This window comes from Mobula hypostoma, chromosome 7 (assembly GCF_963921235.1).
Source record: "Mobula hypostoma chromosome 7, sMobHyp1.1, whole genome shotgun sequence".
In the NCBI taxonomy this organism is placed as follows: domain Eukaryota; kingdom Metazoa; phylum Chordata; class Chondrichthyes; order Myliobatiformes; family Myliobatidae; genus Mobula; species Mobula hypostoma.
In genome coordinates, this window is record NC_086103.1 from 130,589,487 (window position 1) to 130,612,040 (window position 22,554).

At 38.9% G+C, this 22,554-nt stretch overlaps 1 protein-coding gene across 2 annotated transcripts in view; it reads left to right on the plus strand.

Annotated features, from left to right (window-relative positions):
• Positions 1–11,181, plus strand: part of LOC134349532 (interleukin-1 receptor type 1-like) — a 68,716-nt gene extending 57,535 nt beyond the window's left edge. Inside the window, exons 7-11 of one of the 2 annotated variants that reach the window (XM_063054004.1) lie at positions 3,569–3,698; positions 3,797–3,945; positions 6,347–6,490; positions 6,648–6,806; positions 9,307–11,180. In XM_063054004.1, coding sequence (XP_062910074.1) covers positions 3,569–3,698; positions 3,797–3,945; positions 6,347–6,490; positions 6,648–6,806; positions 9,307–9,683 — 959 coding nt within the window. In that variant the 3' untranslated portion in view covers positions 9,684–11,180. Of the gene's footprint in view, positions 1–3,568; positions 3,699–3,796; positions 3,946–6,346; positions 6,491–6,647; positions 6,807–9,306 lie in introns of both variants that reach the window. The other variant, XM_063054003.1, reaches the window with a different exon arrangement.
• The last annotated feature ends 11,373 nt before the right edge of the window (positions 11,182–22,554 follow it).

The window sequence follows — 22,554 nt, forward strand, 5'->3', positions numbered from 1 at the left end:
CACATTAAACTGCATCTGCCCACTCACCCAACCTGTCCAAGTCATCCTGCATTATCTCAACATCCTCCCAACATTTCACACTGCCACCCAGCTTTGTGTCATCTGCAAATTTGCTAATGTTACTTTTAATCCCTTCATCTAAATCATTAATGTATATTGTAAATAGCTGCGGTCCCAGCACCGAGCCTTGCGGTACCTCACTAGTCACCGCCTGCCATTTTGAAGAGGACTTGTTAATCCCTACTCTTTGTTTTCTGTCTGCCAACCAATTACAATCCATGTCAGTACCCTACCCCCAATACCATGTGCTCTAATTTTGCCCACTAATCTCCTATGTGGGACCTTATCAAAGACTTTCTGAAAGTCCCGGTACACTACATCCACTGGCTCTCCCTTGTCCATTTTCACAGTTACATCCTCAAAAAATTCCAGAAGATTAGTCAAGCACGATTTCCCCTTCGTAAATCCGCGCTGACTCGGACTGATCCTGTTCCTGCTATCCAAATGTGCCGCTATTTCATCCTTTGTAATTGACTCCAGCATCTTCCCCACCACTGATGTCAGGCTAACTGGTCTATAATTCCCTGTTTTCTCTCTCCCTCCTTTCTTAAAAAGTGGGATAACATTAGCTACACTCCAGTCCCCAGGAACTGATCCTGAATCTATAGAACATTGGAAAGTAATTACCAATGCATCCACGATTTCTAGAGCCACCTCCTTAAGTACCCTGGGGTGCAGACCATCAGGCCCTGGGGATTTATCAACCTGCAGTCCCATCAGTCTATCCAACGCCATTTTCTGCCTAATGTGAATCTCCTTCAGTTCCTCCATTACCCTAGGTCCTCCGGCCACTATTACATCTGGGAGATGGTTTGTGTCTTCCCTAGTGAAGACAGATCCAAAGTACCTGTTCAACACGTTTGCTATTTCCTTGTTCCCCATAATAATTTCACCCGTTTCTGTCTTCAAGGGCCCAACTTTGGTCTTAAATAATTTTTTGCTCTTCACATACCTAAAGAAGCTTTTACAATCCCCCTTTATATTCTTGGCTAGCTCTCATCTTTTCTCCCCATATTGCCTTTTTAGTTATCCTCTGTTGCTCTTTAAAAGTATCCCAATCCTCTGGCTTCCTGCTCTTCTTTGCTATGTTATACTTCTTTTATTTTTACACTATCCTTGACTTCCTGTTTTGTGTAGTTCTGTGGGCAAAAATGCCTTGTTAATGAGAGAGGTTAGAGGAGAGTGGCCAGGCTGGTTCAAGGTGATAGATAGTCAGAATAACCATGTTACAACAGTGGTTTGCAGAAGACCATCTCTGAACACGTCCAACCTTGAAGTGGATGTACATAGCACAATTAGCAAGTTTGCTGATGATACTAAATATCTGTTAGAAATCATTTTTAGGTTATGAAATTATGGATCACATAATCATGGATTAACTAAAGTGCAAACCTATATAAAATTTTAAATTCCAACTGATACTTTGCGGCTAGTGAAACCAATATTTGGGTGTGTGACATTCTGCTTCTGGCCCATTCAAATTACACTGGGAAAGACAATACTGTAAATGAATGTTCCTGATTTAGCATATTGTTAACAATGTATCTCTGCCCCTTTAGCCACAGTTCAGGACAGATCTGTTTTGTCTTTTAACCTTGAGGTTAGTTGTATATTGATGGAGCCATCCCTCATCTCTATAACAAAAGGGACATATTTTGGTGGTCTGGAGTTTGTATTTGTGCTTTTAGAACAGGATTGAATATTCAAAGCAGTTCTGCTAGTTGGAATGTGCTACCATTGTAAATATGTAATGCAGTAAATTTGTATGACAATATTCAAAATGTTAAATAGGTGATCATAGCAGTAGTTAATAATTTATTGTAATCTTTGTGTTGAAAAAGTATAAAACATCGTTTCAAGTGAGTGAGATTATCTTTGCTTCTTCTGGACTATATCCTGGAGGTTTACTGTGCATATAAAAAACTAAGTTTCATGGTTACGGCTTCTGTGTGGCTCAGTTGTAGTCAGTCACAACAATACCATCTTCTTCCTAGTGAAACAGCTTACAATGAATTACAAACAGGTCTTGAACAGTTAGGGAAATGACTCGAGGAGTGGAAAGCAGATTTAATCTTAGAGAAGTATGAGGTGGTGCACTTTGGAGAGCCAGACTAGGATGGGACTTGTACTGTGAGTGGCAGGTCACTGACGACTGTTGTGGAACAGAGGGATCTGAGAGTACGAGTGCACAGTTTGTTGAAAGCAGTTACACAAGTAGGCAGTGGTGAAGAATGCCTTCAGCATGCTGGCCTTCATCAGTCAGGGCATTGAGGTTAGGAGTAGGGACATCATGTTGCAGTTATATAAGGTGTTGATGAGGCTGTATTTGGAGTACCACTTACATTTATAGGAAAGACATTGTCAAGTTGGTGTGGGTGCTGCCTAGAGTAGAGGGCCTGAGTTATAAAGAGAGGTTAGCCACACTGCGTCTTTATTCCCTGAGATGCAAGAAAATGAGGGGTGCCTCATAGAAGTTTATAAAATCATTATGGCTATGGATAAGGTCATGGTCTATTCCCCAGAATTAGGAAGAGCAAAAGAGTGGCTACAAATACACAATAAGAGGGGGAGAGATTTAAAAGAGACTTGTGCAATTTGTTTTTTTTTAGCGTGTTGGGTGTTTAGTATTTTCTTGAATGGGTTCCATGGTATTTCTTTGTTTCATGGCTACCTGCGGAAGGACGAATCTCTGAGTTCTATTCTGTATACATATTTTGATAATAAATGTACTTTCAAAACTTGGACTTGAGATATAGCTTCGTTACACCTAGGGTAGTGTTTACCTGGAGAGAGCTGCCAGAGGAAGTGGTCAAGGCGGTGTGTTGCAATATTCAATAGGCATTTGGAGGGGAGGGGGCTTGGACAAGTGTGGGCAACTGGGGCTAGTGGGAAGGATGCTGTGGTCAGCATAGATCAGTTCACTGAGGGCCTGTTTCCAAGCTGTATTACTCTATAACCCTACACATTTAGCCATTAGACCTGCTTTATTTGAACCTGCTTCTGTGATGTTCCTGGTGATGTTTTGCTGGATCAAAGGCAATGTATAAATAAGACTTCTTATTAGTTGGCATAACAGCAAATAGTGCTAAGGAATTTTTTTGTGTATAGTATAGATTACATTCAAGCAAAATCATGTAGTCTGCTTGTATATGTTATCACTAGCATCTGATCCAAGGAACACACACAAAATGCTGGAGAAACTTAGCAGGCTAGGCAACAACTATGGAAAAGTGTAAACAGTCAATGTCTTGGGCTGAGACCCTTCATCAGGACACTGATCCAAGTTTAAAAGGCTGAATTCTTAATTTTTTTAACTTAAATTTTCTGATACAAGTTCTAACAGCATACTTGCAAAATGTAGAATTCTTCACTTTGGTCAGTGAAATTATTTTTTCCATTTAACAGAAAGTTTATTTGAATAACATGTATTTTTATTTTGGCTAAGATGCTTAAATTCTAATTTTATGACAGTGTGGTGAATGAGTACATTTACATGTGATTCATGCAGGTTCAAATTTGAATTTATCATGTGTAGCATACACTGGATACTGTGATCCTGCCGTATCACTTGTATATTGGATAATAGATAACATATTTATTGAAGACTATTTCAACAACTCATTCCACTATGAAGAACGGTATGGATTTCTGATTTTTTTGGGCTTAAATCAACACGTAATTGAGTGTCAGTAAAGGTTAACTTTAACTGATGTTATTTTGTAACTGTTTTTTCCAGTGAGTGGGTGAGTGAAGACAAAGGCAACTATCATCAAGTTAATATAATTTTAAACAATTTTAAAGAAGAGTATTATGACAAGGTATTTAAATGTGTTGCGAGAAATGGATTGGGAAATCAAATTGCAACTATTAAGTTTAGAAAAACAGGCAAGTAATTCATTACAATATTTAAAACAAAATAACTGTTCTAAAGGACATTTACTATTTCTGATACAAAGTGTTTGATTTCTGTCTGACCATGTTGTCGATATATTTTAATATGTTAATGCAGTTATGATTGATTGTGATATACTTGTATATTTCTGGAAAATAATTTGTTTTTGATTTCAGCTCAGCTTATGGTTTTGTCAGGAGTTTTGAGTCAACTTTAAAAGAAAAGGCATTGGATTGCATATTTTTACTTGCATTGCAATAAAATTACTTTGAAAAATGAAAGGTGGGAAGATACTGTGTGAATTACAAAGGCCATAAATCCCTTTTGTGTTGACGCATGGCCAAGTGGTTAAGGCGTTCATCTAGTGATCTGAAGGTCGCTAGTTTGAGCCTTGGCTGAGGCAGCGTGTGTATCCTTGAGCAAGGCACTTAAGCATATATTGCTCTGCGACAACACCGGTGCCAAGCTGTATGGGTCCTAATGCCCTTCCCTTGGACAACATCGGTGGTGTGGAGAGGGGAGACTTGTAGCATGGGCAACTGCCGGTCTTCCATACAACCATGCCCAGGCCTGTGCCCTGGAAGCCTTCCAAGGCGCGAATCCATGGCCTCACAAGACTAACGGATGCCTAAATCCCTTTCTATGGATGCATATTGCACAAGGGATACTGGACTTCACAGTGACATTCAGTTATATACCCAGCATGCCTGATGCTTCTTTGATCATTTTAGTAGCTTACATGGTCCATAAGCAACTGATGGAGAAGTTTTACAATAAGATCTCTTTCAATAATTTAATTACCCATCTGAATGTGTCTTGGGTATGTCTTTTACCACCAGCCAATCCCACACATGCCATCTAAGCTCATAATGCACTCCTGATACTGCCCACCACTGGGATTCCCATACTGCTCTCAGCCCATTTCCCACCCAGATATCCACCCCCCGCCCCCACCAATACCCAGTCACTTTCGATTAAAATTCCAACCTCCCAAAACTAAAGGCTGTGGGTTTTGTGCTGTGGTATTTTTCTTTGCTAAGCATATGAGCAAAACATTGATGGTCCACTGAGCAGAGAAGGTTCATCATGCAATTGTAATCAAATTTCAAGCCAAAATATAATTAAATGTATGTTACTTATGGATTATGTAGTGTACATATGCACATACTTTAAGTATAAGAGATTTCTGATGAATTTTGTGATTTCCTGATATTTCTCAAACCATTTAATTTGTTTTCACTCAATATCCAACTTTATATATCTCCTTTCTTTCTAAGATTTGATGTTTTGGCTTTGGGTATATAAGACCCACTCATTGGAATTTCTTCCCTCAACCTTTACCCCTTGCTGTGCCCCTTTAGAAAACTTCTGTAAGACAGAATTTTGACTTGGCACTTAATCATTCCCCACATGACTTTATTTGCATGTGATGCTGCCGCAAATAAGGTTTCCATGTGCCTATGCACAAATGTACTTATAAATATGACTTTCAGATCTCCATCCAGATACTCTACTGAATGCTAGTGACCTTCTCTCTTCTTCTTCTGTCCACTTTATGGTCACCTCAGTGTAGTTAACATATCTTCCCAAAGACAATGGATGGACAAGACAATGTTTTCTTCAATTGAAAGCCACTTTGTTGCAGCCATAAACTTGACATACTTTGTCACTGGCTTCACTTTTCTCACTGCAGACACTCAAAGTACAGCTGACGTTGCAGTATTTGTTCCATTTCAATTTTTTTTTGAACATACCTTTTTTCACCAAACCTCAAACATCTACATGGCCTCCCACGTATGACTTACCAACATTTTCTTTTGAATATTTTATTTCATTCACTTCTCTTTGATTTCCCATGATTTTTCATTTTTTTACATTGACGGTATTGATAATCATTGCAAAATAGGTTTTCTTATTTATAGCAGGTATGGTTTGCAATACATTTGAGAATAAATAGCATTTTAAAAAAGTCATTAGATATATTTTGACCCTGAATATCAATTTAGATAAATTTAAAGAAGTACTAATGTTATTTTCATTCTTCTAATGATAATACAAACCAGTTTTAGAATTGTTTTTACAAACCATTGCATAGTGAACTAATCTTCTTTGGTAACTCATTGGAAGTTATTTTAAAGTATGCATTATCAATGTTCAGTGATTTTAAATGTCAAACCACAGAAACTGATTAGTTAGTCCAAGAAATCCGGGAAATTGGGCTCAATGTTTATCTTTACATTTTGCAGAATTATATTTTAAAATGTATTTTAAAATGAACATTATTCATTGTTCTCCCCTTTTCAGTGGTAGTAGCAATTAAAATGCATAAGAACCTATAAAATTTCTTAGTCCTTCAATTTTGCTGAATTTCACTTTTTTTTTGTTTATGTTCAGCTGCAGATTTTACAAGGGAGATAGTAGCAACGTTTGGTGTGTTTGCCTGTGTCTTACTCATCTGCATTTGCACTTACAAGAGTTTTAAGATTGATATTATCCTGTGCTTTCGTGATAATTTTGCTGTAGGTGGTGCTCAAAATGGTAAGTGCAAACTTGCTTTTTGTTCAGTCAAGTATGTATGAACTTTAAGCTGTCATGTCAAATGCAGTTCAATTTGATGACACCTTAAGTCAAACAATTTCAAGTGGCTTGCTGTAGTACATTCTATGAAATTACCTTATGCTTGTTTTGCTTTCAGATGGTAAGAGATATGATGCTTACATCATTTATCCACAAAGTAATTCATCATGCAGTCCTGATATACTTCTCTTTGTTATGAATATATTGCCAAGAGTTTTGGAATTGCAGTGTGGGTACAGGTTGTTTATACCCGGAAGAGATGATCTTCCTGGAGAAGGTAAGACTGCAAGTCTTTGCCTGTTGTATTGAAGATCATATAATCTTAGATTTTCTGAATATGGGCATAATTTAATCGGTTAGCCAATAGAAATACTTGATACACAGCCAGGGAGAGCATACTGTAATTATATATTTATGCATGTGATTGCTGTAGGCATAGTTATCAAGCTCAGTCTTTGTTGCTCTACCCTGATTGCTTTTGAGACTGTAATGGTGAGTTGCTGCTTTTGCCTCCTGCAGTCCAAATGGTGAAGTATAATCATTCTGCTAATGTGAAGAAGTGCGAAAATTTTCACCCAGGAATAATCACCATTTATTTCCAGGTCATAATAGTATTTGTCTTAGGGAGAATGTGTAGACAGCGTGTCCACTAACCTTGTTTTTTTGGATAATGGCCTTTGCAGTTTTTAAGAGTTACTGTTAGAAAAGTCTTGGTGAGTTGTTGGAGTGCACGCGATAACCATATTAGAGGTAGAGGGAATGGATTTTTAAGATGATGTTTGGGATTCCAAACACATTAATAAAGTAACTTTCAGGGAACCCTGCACGAGAAGTCCGAAGTCCCTTTGCACCTCTGATTTCTGAATTTTCTCCCCATATAGAAGATGGTCTATGCCTTTATTCCTTCTACCAAAGTGCATGACCATACACTTCCCTATGTATATTCGATTGCTTACTTCTTTGCCCATTCTCCTAATCTGTCTAAGCCCTTCTGAATTACCTGCTCTTTAAAACTCCCTGCTTCCTCAACACTACCTGGCCCTCCAGCTAACTCTGTATTGTCTGCAAACTTGGCCACAAAACCATCAATCCATTGTCCAAATCATCGACATATAACCTGAAAAGAAGCAGCCTCAAATCCGACCTCTGTGGAACACTACTAGTTGACGGCAGGCCACTCAGTATATGTCCCCTTTATTCCCACTCATTGCCCCGTGCTAGCCTGCTATTCTTCTATTGCTGTCTGACATGCTGAGTGTTTCAAGAATATCCTGTTTTTATTTCAGATTTCCTGCATCTGCAGTTTTTTGATAATCATCTTGATTAATTTCTGTTTGATGTTGTTGTGCTTCTTGGTTCAATTCACTCTGGTAGATGGATAATATTTTATTATGTTCCTAATATTTGTGTTCAAAGAGTTGGAAATGCTTTGTGAGTCAAGAAATGAGACCCCTATTGCAGAATACTAAAGGTTTATGACCTTTTAGCTGTATAGCTGGTTTAGATAAGTTAATGGGCAATGATGAGCCAAACATGTTGATGTCAAGCAATTTGTGCTACTGGATTAGCTAAAGCAGTTTGTAAGAGGTGTACAAATATTTTCCATTGCCAAAGATCTTTGGAAACATTCACTTGTGCAGTATCTCAGTAGAGTGCATAAGCCAATAGCATTTATGCAAATTATTTCTGCAGAGATGTCCTGGTACTAGAAAGTTATCTGTCACAGGAAAATAGAGACTATTATTAAAGATGTTATAGCAGGGCAGAGATAAAAAATCAAAATAATAAGGCAAAGTCCACACAAGTTCGTGAACAGAAAATCATTGACCAACTTATTGGAGTTCTTCATATAATTGTGGCTCTATTCCAATCCAGTCCCTTTCTTCTATTATTTGTATTAAAAAGTTCAATGGAAAATAACCAATGATAAGTACAGTATCAATGTTTTGTGAATGTGGTGCAGCATGAGATTAGATGGATGAAGTGAATCTTGAAGCAATGGGGATCTTCGAGGTCAAAAGGGAAGCCACAAATGAGTTCAGTTACCTTTACCTATTCCTGTGTTATGAAAGATCGGGCAACTCCTGCTTGCTGGGGTTGGTTGGGAGCTGTGGGAGCTGTGTTCCTAAAAAAATAAGCTATATCACATGTGGCAGGAAATGGGGGTTGAAAAGTTAATAGATTTTTGTGTTGATTTATTCACTTCGTTCCACAGAAATTCTGTGAGACTATTTTATTCCATATCTCGAATATTTGAGTAGTGATTTGTGAATTCTGTAGGAGCCAATTTCTGTAACCTGAACAGCTGTAACATGGGAGTTCCTTGTGGTATCCATTTGATTTGATGGAATCAAGGCGGGACAGTTGTTTCTGCATCCCTGGCTCATTTCTGATCTTGCTTAATCAGAAGGCCATTGTCTTTAATGAATAATAGCTTAATAGTTATGCGAGTAGCGTTAGGATGGAGTTTGCAGGTTATAAGCAGAGATGAAGAAGAGATTGAAGAAAAAGCTGCGTTTGTTTTACAAAAGTCAAATTGCCCTTTGCTAAAGAGCACTGAAAGAGACGTAGGAGTAGTTTTTCAAAGATTGTGTTGGGGGGGGGAATATAGAGTTGAAAATGTATGATTTTGCATGAAATTGTGGATGTCTTCTCTTTGTATACAAACAAATTGTCCTCCTAAACTGTGTACTCTGGCAGGAGCATGCAACTGGATTCAATAGTTTTACTGAAAGGCTAATTATATGTTAATTTTTATGTCTTTCTCCACTTTATAGCATTCGCTGAGCAAATAAAAAGTAATATCAAAGAAAGCAGAAGACTGATTATTTTGATGGCAAAATCTTCTGATAAACCACTGTTTGAACAGCAAGTTGGATTGCATGATGCATTGCTGTATGATCAAATGAAAGTTATTCTGATTGAGTTGGATTATCATGAGGATTATAGTGACTTTTCTGAATCAATGAGACATATTATACAAAAGAAAGGAACCATTAAGTGGAAAAGCAATAAGTGGACAACAAATTCTTCTTCAAACACAAAATTTTGGAAACAAGTAAGGTATAATATGCCAGCAAGACCTTCCTGGTCCAGGAAAAATATAGAACACAATAAAAGTGTGCCAAATGTACACCAATCTATGTTGTTGTAAAGATAAGTAAGGTGACTACTGTAGAGACTTGTGTAAACTGCAGAAAAATGTAATACTGAATAGTAGGGACTTGTCTTCCAAGACTTTTCCTTAACGAACTGTATGGTTGGTTGAATTCCAATTTGCGACACATGAGCCGCATGGAAATTCAAATCCTTTAATTTTTTTTTTCAAAATGTTTTCTCTGTGGTGTAGTAGTATTTTGAAAGATAATAGATATTTTTTATTTTAAAACTGCATGAAATCTATTTCATATTGAAATTAACGTAGTCTCCACAAATTATACACAAATATATTGTCTGTGTAATTTTCTCTAAAGGTGAATAAAGATTCATAAAAGCGGATATGTACTCATGGATGGGCCTTTAAGTAAACATCAAATCCATTTTGTTGGGAGTTTCCTTCTGTTTTATAGGAGAATATGTTACAGAATTTTGTGTATTTAGTATCTTACGCAAATCTTAAAAAGCACCTAGTGGAATTACTAAAAGTTCATAATGCAAGACAACAGCACATGGCTCATTTATATGAAATAAAATGGTGTATCATTAGATTTGGCTGCACATTTCGTTGTTCTTTATTATCAGTATGCTGTAAACTAAATGATAGATTAAAATATTGGAAGTTTTAAACACAAAAAAATGCATCATAAAAGTGTCAAAGATAAATAAGAGTCAACCAACTTGCTTGGTGATGAGATGAGTTGGGTTGAATGGACTACACCTCTGCACTTCGATACTTTCAGGCTTGTTGCATTAGCATGCAGAAGTGAGTTGAGTGCTTCTATGCATTCTTTTTGATCTATACTCTCTGGAAAGCTGCTAGAAATTTGGCCAACAACCACAACCACTAAATTACAGATTCCTTTGCTGCATTCCCTAGCATCTGTGCCCTGAAATAACCTATGAAGTATTATTGTCTCCTCCATATGATTTGCTCATCCCAATGGGAGTGGTGCGGTGTCTAAGAAGTTCCTCATTTTTGGTTCAGTGTATCTATAACAGTTGGTATACCCTGTGAAATGAAGCTTACTTGCTACTCTTGAGCTGGATACTTAGATTGGATTGGATTGTGGTCTAGGCATGAGTTTTGACTTTATACAATATGTAGTTTTACAACCTGTTTCTTAATTGGCTCAGTTGCTCTTTTGCCTGTAGCTGATCCAGCATATGAGAAATACATGATATGGGAATTAAAAAAGAACAATAACTATTGGGAATCCCCACCCTCACAACCTTTCAAATCCAGAATTTGAATCCAGTGGAGACTGTTGGCACACTAAGAAATGGGCAATATTTTACCATCAGATTCTTTCTTCAGCTAGGTAACAGCTGACAAGGCAGTGCAGTTTTTCAGTTCATGGGCTGTAATTGTTTTCTTCTCTCCCAAAGTTGCTGTTTAATAAATGTTAGTCATCACCAACATAGTACAACAGATGAAACAAGTGTATTTTCCACTTTCAAGTAAGGAGGTCACTATTGTTTAAAGGCAGTCAGATTGCATATTCCTTGGCTTTTTCCCCCCATTTATATTTGTAGCTGTGACACAAATAAATGTCTTACCAGGAAATATTTATTTTGGTCTGTGTGATCTCAAACTCACTTTAGCCTTTTATAGTTATAATCTAATACTACCTTTATGTAGTTGTAGCATATGTGCATAGATGTACTATTGCTCTAGGTGTATTTGATGATGCATGCATTATCGTATGCATGAATGGTATCTAAAGAACAATTTCGGAACCTTCCATATTTGCTGAATGATAGTGTTGAGTTCTTATACTACATTTGTGTTGGGGATAGATTCCAGAAGAACTAGGGCTGACTGTCTTTGAAGGCATTGTGCGGTTGTATACTCAGTGGTAAGTTGAATTTTATTAACTTCTGTGTATACGACTTGAGCTTAGACTTGCATGCTGGAGAACTAAGGTTTATACTGTATGTAGGATCATTCAGTTAAGTCTTGCAACTTTTGAAGTGGGAATGGTGCATGAAAGCAGCACAGACCAAACCCAGATGCATTGGGAACCTAAGGTAAAGCCCAGGGACTCTTTCAGTTCCTTAGTAGAATGGAAGGAGTGTTTTTTTTTCCAGGCAAAATATATTGTTGAAATGGAGACTGAAGCTGAAAAATTGTCCAATCAAAATGGAACTTTAAGATGCCATCAGAAAGCACTTTACTAATGGAGTTGTGCTCAAACTTTCTGGCATCTTTAGCAGGTCAGGTATCATGCAAGACAGAAGTTGGATGAGGTGATAAAATCACTACAAGCCAACATCTTCAGAGAATGTAGACGTTTACAAATTCAGTACCAGATAACTAAGGCCAGCAAGACTATTGGTGATTGAAGGTGGTGGGGAGGGGGGGGAGGGGGAGGGAGAGGGAGAGGGGAGGACACTTGAAAAATCTTCTGCTTGCTGCTATATTATAATTTTGTCACTATCCTAAAACAAATGTTGCAGAACGATCAAAATTATAGAAACACTAGATCCAGCATTTGAGTGTGGATTCAAAGGAGACACACTGATGGAGATGGCTTCTAGATATACCAAAGAATTTTGGTTGCTGTGGAGAGTTAGTGTTAGAGCAATATGCTGTTAAACATAGTGATGAAGTCTAACATTAAGCCCAAGTCGTATGAAACAGTGCCAAATGCAAGACTGCTGAGAAAAGCTGCCTCCAATATGCCAGTTCAAAGCTCTGGAACGTTTTCATGGTGAAGAGAATGACATATCTCCTTTATATATAAGGATAGACCCAGGATGGCAGCCAGATTGGTTCTCAATATGAGATAACAAAAAAAAACATATAGAGGCTTGAGTGACATTAAGGCTGATGATGCGCCTGAAATGCAAAGTTTGAACAGCATATAAATCACTAGTGGTAATAATGAAACAAGTAGTAGTTAACGCAAAAGTTAAAAATCAGTTTTCCATATGTACATCAATGCAGCTGTGACTGTTCGATCATGAACAAAAGACATGTCGGCTGGAATGCTCTGCAAAACATCATTCAAAAAAGCACAGACATATTGTGGTAAGATACTGAAAATTCAAGGATGGAGCACTTTGTAGCCTCTCATATTGGTCAGAAAGTGAAATGAAGAAAATGATTTAATGCAGGCAAATATACAAAAGGAACAGCTGTCTTTGGGAGAGAATGACTCAAATAATTACAGGAAGTAAGTAGTCAGTATATATTCTACAACAATTGCAAGGAATCAAAGATTCATTCATTAATATTAAGGGCACAAGGCTCACATATGCATTGATAATCACCAAGTTAATGTAATACAGGACTAGGCCAGTACTTTAGTGATAAACACTCAAGTAGAACAGTTGATCGAAATTGAAACACAAGTTGTGTTGGGCAAGACTGCAAATGATTTAGAGAGGCACCTGTTATCATGGCACCCAAAGCAGATAAAAGTGTTTGGTTCTCGTTCCATCAATGAACAATAAATTTTGTCTCATTGGATGTGGAAAGCCAATTGGCAACCAAGGTACAACAAGGATCTTATTATGAAGAATCTATCTCATTGGACCAAAGGTTTTATGTTTTACACTAGAGTTCCGATCTCGTTTTAAAATGCTATCGTACTTTGAAATGTTTGATATTATTTATGTAGTATGTAGTTAACTATGTATAAGTAAATTATTGTTAATTTATTAATTCTTGTGTAGTAAGGAATGATTATTGAAGGGTATAATATAAAGGCGATAAGATTAAATAGCAACATACATCAAAGTTGCTGGTGAACGCAGCAGGCCAAGCAGCATCTATAGGAAGAGGTGCAGTCGACGTTTCAGGCCGAGACCCTTCGTCCTGACGAAGGGTCTTGGCCTGAAACGTCGACTGCACCTCTTCCTATAGATGCTGCTTGGCCTGCTGTGTTCACCAGCAACTTTGATGTATGTTGCTTGAATTTCCAGCATCTGCAGAATTCCTGTTGTTTAAGATAAAATAGCTGCTGCTTGTGTGACCAGCACAAAAGAGAAAACGATGGTACAAAATATAAGAAATTGGCAGCAATCCATTTATAATGGTTACAGCAAAAGGATTGCACTATCAAGGGCAATTCTTGCATCACAATTGAAAATTGGATCATTAATTTTAAGATCTGTTAATGTATAAATAATTTGGCATGCTCATTGTTATGTTTAGTCTCTATAGCTAAGTGTCTATGTAGTGAGACCTTACAGTTCACCACACTATTAGTATCTTTGATAGAGAAGGCATTATTCATGGAAATAAATCTTCATTTGCACTTACAGTAATGCACAAAAGATTAAAGCTACTGAAGGGGAAAAGATAACATCTATAAAGGCGCACTTATGTTATTAATGGTTCAGTTCATCATAGTACTAAAAGGAAGTAGTGCAGATTTGGCTGAGGAAGTAGTACTAGAATATAATGTACTAAATGATATGAGTTTTTTGATTTGGAATCTAAAACCATTACCTAAATATCATCCTATTTGCTAGTGCTAAATACTTGTCTTTTGTAAAGCAATTTCAGGCATAATTAAAAGGAAAGTTAAGGTGTGATTTTTTTTTAGCCTGCATAAATTATATGCCAATTATTCCAAACATTAAGGAAAATCATAATGTGGAAATTAGGAATTAAACTGTATTTAAGAAAATAGGGGTGAAAGATAATTGGACTGTGGATAGCAAAGCATGACAGAAATGAGGATTTATTACTGAATTAATTGTTGAATTAATTACTGAAAGAGTTTCTAATTATGGATAAGTACACTAAAGTGCATGCAAAAAGATTACATTACTACAAATAAATATTGTGTTTCCAGATGGATAAGCAGATAAAGTGATCTGTATGGGGAAGAATATTAATCACTGGATTGTCTTCAACTTTTTAGGGATACTCCAAAAGGTATAGAAGCAGTTACAGTCAAAAGGTAGGTGGCTAATTCAGTCCTGGATTGGATTTTTATTCAAAACTACCCATTGTTTTAGAGTATTAAAATGCAATATGTATGAAAGCAAACTTGAAAGATGCATAAAGGTAGACTGCAGATGCTGATATAAGAACCAACAAAAGACAAATATAGATTCCTTTGTTAGCCATGGCAGATTTAAAATATGGAAAAAAACGGCCAACTCAAATGGGTCAAAGACAGTCCCATTGTCTTTGTTTCCCCTCCCCCCTCCCTCCTATTTTGTGGACTCTGAACTGATTCTTGCTCTGGGATAATCTAATCAGAGCCATTGAATGTGGACACAAGGCGCTTCAGCTAATGACCTGCTGAACCTGAGACCATTCTCAGATGAGTAGCTATTTACTATGTAAAGTGGCAGACCTACCAGAGAAGCAGTTTGTAATCTTGTTAGGCTCAGTGGGTCACCTAGTTTGGCTGGTTTGAACCAGAGTTGAAAGGAACACAGACAGAGGCTGAGAGCAGAAACTATAGAACAATGTGGGCTGTAACCCTGGGCCAGAGCCAGTAAGATGGTGGCTCAGGTAGGTCGGGTGACCTTGAGCCAGTGGGAGAGTATAGAACATTGTGGGGTTGTAGCCCTGGGCAGAGCCAGTAAGAAGGTGACTCTGGTAGGTTGGGTGACCTTGAACCAATGGGATGGAAATCATCAGTTCAACTGATGGGGGACATTATTGAGTCAGGAGTTTCAAATACATAGCAGTGATAGCTCTTTCCAGAGAATTGCCATCATAAGGAAGAACCCACACACCAGGGACTGGGAGAAAGAAGGATGGATCGTCTATCCAACAGAGATTCCCTATTTTGATGTTATAAGTTGGAAGAGTGGTCTGAGTAAGTATTTGTACAGAGGGAACAGTAGAATTCATGTTCTAAGCCGTTGGCCTGGGGTCAACATAGTTACATTGTTGTTTGTGCAGAGGCAATGAAGTATGAGCTTCAATTAATTAAAAGTTGTGTAGAGAGCTTCCTAACCCAGTTCCATTGATGAACAGTCAACACCTTACAGACGTGAACAGAACTCTAAATGTGGAACAAAGAAATAGCAGATGAACTAAGCCAACACTTTGGTTCTATATTCACAAAAGGAATCAAAATAACTTCTCAAAAATATAAGGGTTTATGAGTCTAATGAAAACAAAAAAATTAAAGATAACTAGTATAAGTCAAAACAATGTGCTGAAGAAATTATAGGTTAATGCCAATAAAACTGCATCTGGAAGTTTCAAAATTAGTGGCCATGCAATAATGAATGGATTGGTTACCTTTTTCCAAAATTTTATAGTTTAATGGAACAATTTGTACAGATTGGAAGGCAGTAAATGTAACTCCACTATTTAAAAAAATAGAGATCAGGAAAAGGGAACCGCAGACCAATTAGCCAAATGTCAGTATTTGTAAAATGCTAGAGTATTACAAAGGACATTCAGAAAATGTTAACACAAATCAACAATATCAGAGAATATAACTGGTAGAATAGATAAGAGAAATACACTGGATGTAATCTCTTTGCATTTTCAGAACACATTTGATAAATACTCTTCTCCTCCTCCTCCTTTGACATCCCAGATCTACCTGCCCTTCCTCCGACACCTAACCTGCAACTGTAACATTGAATCTGGTTCACGGGTCTGACAAGTGAGACAGAAAATACTGACTGCAAATAAGTATATTAATCCTTTATTTACAAACAGTAAAAATTCAACCAAACATTCATGTTCCCCAAGTTACAGAAACTACAAAGCTGAATACTCAACAAACATGCTTAGATAAAGTGTGTGCAGAGCATACCTTCCCAACGGTTATATGCACTGCTTGCCTTAAACAAAGGAAGAAGGGGGAGAACCTCCCTCACGTGCTCTCTATATACCCAGGATATTTGAAACTGGACACTAGGCAGTTAACCAATGGAAAAAGCAGCAGTAGTTTCTAAACTAACCAATCACAATGGAAGCGACTTCCAACAATCTGAATAAGCCACGCACCCCCGCCCCCTCCCCACAGAACAGCAACCGAATTGGTGATTACTTTCTTTGGGGCTAACACAGAAGCTAAATGGAGAAATAGTAATGCATTTTACCCAAAGTCATGGTGATCTTGCAGCAGCCACCTACACTGTTGGTCAACTTTAGCAATCTGTAGCAAAATACAGAGAGAAGTCGCAAGTGCATGAATGAGCCTTTACTTGGTGTAGCTGCAAGGAACATTCAAACTCCTTACAGGCACCAGCAGGAATTAAATCTATGTCACCTCCATTCTGAAGCCTTGTGCTAACCACTAAACTCCCAGTACCACTGCCAGCCACTGCAGCAACATTGGGTATTGCACAATAGACAATTGCTCTATCTTTTCCCCACACATTAGGATTCTGTACTAGGACTGGAAGGGAACTGTGTAATGATATGAACTATGTGGAAATAACATGAGAACAGAATTTTGTTTTGCTGTTTAATCACAGTAAGATGGAAACAGCCTGTGATGCTTTGAAACACACCCTATGCTGCAAATAAGAGAAAATCGGTAGATGCTGGAAATCCAAGCAACAGACACAAAATACTGAGTTCCTCCAGCATTTTGTATGTGTTGACTGTATGCTACAGCTAGGCACACGTCAGTCTAGGATATTCACTCACACCAATATTGTCAGCAGAGCTGTAAAAGCACAGGATAAACCTAATTTAAACAACATGTTTGGCTAGCACAGCGAGAGACAATTTGGTTAATTGCACCAGTTCTGGCTTCCTGTAGCGAAAGGACAGGAGGTTAGTCAGAAGGCGTGGGGTACCTCTGTTGATAATCTTTAGAAAGAGGTGACATCGAATCAGAAGATGTCATTTCCTTGTGGGTTGAGTTAAGAAACTGCAAGGGTAAAAATACTTTAGTGGAAGTTATGTGCAGACCCTGAACAGTAGGCAGAATGTGGGATATAAATTTCTACTGGAAATAGAAAAGACATGTAATAAGGGCAATGTTATAATAGTTATTGGGGATTTCAATATACAAGTGAGGTGAGGGCCTCTGTCAGGCAGTTGACCATGGATATTGCAACCTAGCTGTTTAGATACACAAGCCTGGGCAGTATGATATGGAGAGCAAACTGTTTCCCATGTAGCAAGCTCCCCCTCTCGACACAAATGATGAACCCAAAGGAACAGCAGAGACTGTTACAGTTTGGTACCAGCAGCATCACAGGAGTTGCCAGTCAGCATTAAACTCAATATACGACTGCCTTAGAGACTCCTGCTCTGGATTTTTCCCTTGAGATTTACTCCCGAAGTCTTCCCCATGAGTGGGTATAGCTGCAAGGCAGTGGAGGTTTGAGATCAGAGATTTCCTTCTCCTGGGTAAGCTGCCAACCATGGCTGGTGTGCCCATCTGCCCAAAGTGGCTGGTTTTAAGGCACCAGTAACCTACCTTTGCCCCTTCTCCTGTCAGTAGAAATGGTTCCGCCGGGCTTAGTAGCTAAGCCATTTGTGAAGGTCAGGTGCTGGACTTGGTTGACAGAAGTGAACCAGCACTCTCCCCCGGCTATAACAAACCTAAGGAACTGCCTTACAGGTCAATTTGGAAAATCAGGTTGGTGCTGAATCCCAATGGAAGGAATTTGAAGAAAACCTCTGAGATGGCTTTTTTAGAGCAGCTTGTGGTTGAACCGATTAGGGGAAAGGCAATTCTGGATTGGGCGTTGTGTAATGAACCAGAACTGATTAGCAAGCTTAAAGTAACAGAACCCTTACGAGGCAATGATCATAATATGATAGAATTCACCCTGCAGTTTGAGAGGGAGAAGAAAAAGCCAGATGCATCAGTATTACAGGGCATGAGGGAGGAGCTGGTCAAAGTTGATTGGAAGGGAACATCAGCAGTGATGATGGTAGAACAGCAATGGCTGAAGTTTCTGGGACAATTCACAACGTGCAGGATAGATATATTCCAAAGATGAAGTATTCTAAAAGGAGGATGAGACAACCACGGCTGACAATGGAAGTCAAAGACAGCATAAAAGCAAAAGAGAGGGCATAAAATATTGCAAGAATTAGTGGGAAGTTAGAGGATTGGTAAGCTTTTAAAAACCAACAGAAGGCATCTAAAAAAACGTAAGCAGAAAAACATTAAATATAAAGTTTAGCTATCCAACGATATCAAAGAGCATACCAAACGATTTTTCAGATATATAAAGAGTAAGAGAAAGAAAAATGGATATTAGACCACTGGAGATGTAGTAATGGGAGACAAAGAAATAGCGGATGAACTTAATAAGTAATACACACACTAAATGTTGGAGGAACTCAGCAGGTCAGGCAGAATCTATGGAAAAGAGTACAGTTGACATTTCGGGCTGAGACCCCTATAAGTTTTTTAGATCAGACTTTACGGTGGAAGACACCAGCAGTATGCTAGAAATTCGAGAGTGTCAGGGGGCAGGAGTAAGTGGAGTTGCTATAACCAAGGAGAAGGTGTTTGAGAAGCTGAAAGGTCCAAAGGTAGCTAAGTCACTTGGACCAAGTGGACTACACCCCAGAGGTCAGAAAGAGGTAGCTGAGAGGCATTAGTAATAATCTTTCAAGAACCACTAAATTCTGGAATGGTTAAGAAGGGAGACAAGCAGAAGAAAGGAAGCTATAGGCTGGTTAGCCTGACTTCAGTGGTTGGGAAGATGTTGGAGTCTTTTATTAAGGATGAAGTTTCAGGTTACTTGGATAATGTAGACCAAAGTTGGCATGGTTTGCTTAAGGGGAAATCTGACAAACCTGTTGAAATTCTTTGAGGAAATAAAAGGCAGGATAGACAAAGGAGTGTCAGTGGATGTTGTGCACTTGGATTTTCAGAGGGCCTTTGACAAGGTGCCACACATAAGGCTGCTTAAGAAGTTAATAGTCCATGGTATTACAGGAAAGATAATAGTATGGATAGGAAATTGGCAGGAGGCAAAGAGTCAGAATATAGGGGCCTATTCTGCTTGGCTACTGGTGACAAATGGTGCTCTGCAGGCATCAGTATTGGGACTGCTTCTTTTCACAACAATATGGATGACAGAGTTGATGGCTTTGTGGCTAAGTTTGTAGATGATACAAAGATTGTTGGAGGAGTGGGGAATGCTGAGGAAGCAGGAAGTCTGCAGAAGGAATTGGACAGATTGGAAGAATGAGCAAAGGAGTAGCAGATGGAATATATTGTAGGGAAGTGCATACTCATGCACTTTGGCAGGATGATAAAAAGGTGTAGACTTTTTTCTAAATAAGAAAATTCAGAAAAACTGAGTGACATGGGATACCATGTGCAGGTTTTCCTTAAGGTTAACTTACAGGTTGAATCAGTGGTAAGGAACATAAATGTAACATTGGCAATCATTTTGACAGGTCTAGAATATAAGAGCAAGGATGTGATGCTGAGGTTTTATTAGGGATTGGTCAGATCACACTTGGGGTATCGTGAGCAGTTTTGGGATCCTTTTGGGCACTGCTGATCAGAGATAGTGTCACGGCTGCAGAAAAGGAGGAAGTCATGGAGGGATTGTCTACTGAGTCTCTGTGTGTGGAGTTAGAAACAGGAAGGGGTCAATAACGCTACTGGGTGTTTTTATAGACCATCCAACAGTAACAGGGACATCAAGGAGCAGATAGGGAGGCAGATTCTAGAAACATGTAATAATAACAGGGCTGTCGTGGTGGGAAATTTTAATTTCCCTAATATTGGTTGGCATCTCCCTAGAGCAAAGGGTTTAGATGGGGTGGAGTTTGTTAGCTGTGTTCAGGAAGGTTTCCTGACACAATATGTATATAAGCCTACAAGAGGAGAGGCTGTACTTGATCTGGTATTGAGAAATGAACCTGGTCAGGTGTCAGGTCTCTCAGTGGGAGAGCATTTTGGAGATAGAGATCACAATTCTGTCTCCTTTACCATGGCACTGGAGAGGGATAGGAACAGACAAGTTAGGAAAGCATTTCCCCTTAAGCAAACCATGCCAACTTTGGTCTACGTTATCCAAGTAACCAGAAACTTCATCCTTAATAAAAGACTCCAACATCTTCCCAACCACTGAAGTCAGGCTAACCAGCCTATAGCTTCCTTTCTTCTGCCTGTCTCCCTTCTTAACCATTCCAGAATTTAGTGGTTCTTGAAAGATCATTACTAATGTCTCTCAGCCACCTCTTTCTGACATCTGGGGTGTAGTCCACTTGGTCCAAGTGACTTAGTCTGGGTAATTATAGACCAGTGAGATTTAAGTCTGTGGTGGGAAAGCTGTTGGAAAAGATTCTTAGAAATAGGATCTATGAGCATTTAGAGAATCATGGTCTGATCAGGGACAGTCAGCATGGGTTTGTGAAGGGCAAATCTTGTCTAACAAGCCTGATAGAACTCTTTGAGGAGGTGACCAGCCATATAGATGAGGGTAGTGCAGTGGATATGATCTACATGGATTTTAATAAGGCATTTGACAAGGTTCCACATGGTCGGCTTATTCAGAAAGTGAGAAGGCATGAGATCCAGGGAAGTTTGGCTAGGTGGATTCAGAATTGGCTTGCCTGCAGAAGGCAGAGGGTCATGGTGGAGTGAGTACATTCAGATTGGAGGGTTGTGACTAGTGGTGTCCCACAAGGATCGGTTCTGGGACCTCTACTTTTCGTGATTTTTATTAATGACCTGGATGTGGGGGTAGAAGGGTGGGTTGGCAAGTTTGCAGATGACACAAAGGTTGGTGGTGTTGTAAATAGTGTAGAGCATTGTCGAAGATTGCAGAGAGACATTGATAGGATGAAGAAGTGGGCTGAGAAGTGGCAGATGGAGTTCAACCTGGAGAAGTGTGAGGTGGTACACTTTGGAAGGACAAACTCCAAGGCAGAGTACAAAGTAAATGACAGGATACTTGGTAGTGTGGAGGAGCAGAGGGATCTCGGGGTACATGTGCACAGATCACTGAAAGCTGCCTCACAGGTAGATAGTGTAGTTAAGAAATCTTATGGGGTGTTAGCTTTCATAAGTTGAGGGATAGAGTTTAAGAGTCATGAGGTAATGATGCAGCTCTATAAAACTCTGGTTAGGCCACACTTGGAGTACTGTGTCCAGTTCTAGTCGCCTCACTATAGGAAGGATGTGGAAGCATTGGAAAGGGTACAGAGGAGATTTCCAGGATGCTGCCTGGTTTAGAGAGTATGGATTATGATCAGAGATTAAGAGAGCTAGAGCTTTACTCTTTGGAGAGAAGGAGGATGAGAGGAGACATAATAGAGGTGTACAAGATATTAAGAGGAATAGATAGAGTGGACAGCCAGCGCCTCTTCCACAGGGCACCACTGCTCAATACAAGAGGACATGGCTTTAAGGTAAGGGGTGGGAAGTTCAAGGGGGATATTAGAGGAAGGTTTTTTACTCAGAGAGTGGTTGGTGCATGGAATGCACTGCCTGAATCAGTGGTGGAGGCAGATACACTCGTGAAGTTTAAGAGACTACTAGACAGGCATATGGAGGAATTTAAGGTGGGAGGTTATATGGGAGGCAGAGTTTGAAGGTCGGCACATTGTGGGCCGAAGGGCCTGTAATGTGCTGTACTATTCTATGTTCTATGTTAATTGGACTAGGAGAAAATATGAAGCTATCAGGCTGGAATTTAGAAGTATAAACTGGGAAAAGATGTTTTCAAGGAAATGTACAGAAGAAATGTGGAAAATGTTCAGGGGATATTTGTGTGGAGTTCTGCATAGGTATGTTCGAATGAGACAGGGAAAGGATGGTAGTGTACAGGAACCATGGTGTACAAAGGCTGTTGAAAACCTAGTCAAGAAGAGAAGAAAAGCTTACAAAAGGTTCCAAAAAACTAGGTAATGACAGAGATCTAGAAGATTATAAGGCTAGCAGGAAGGAGCTTAAGAATGAAATTAGGAGAGCCAGAAGGGGCCATGAGAAGGCCTTGGC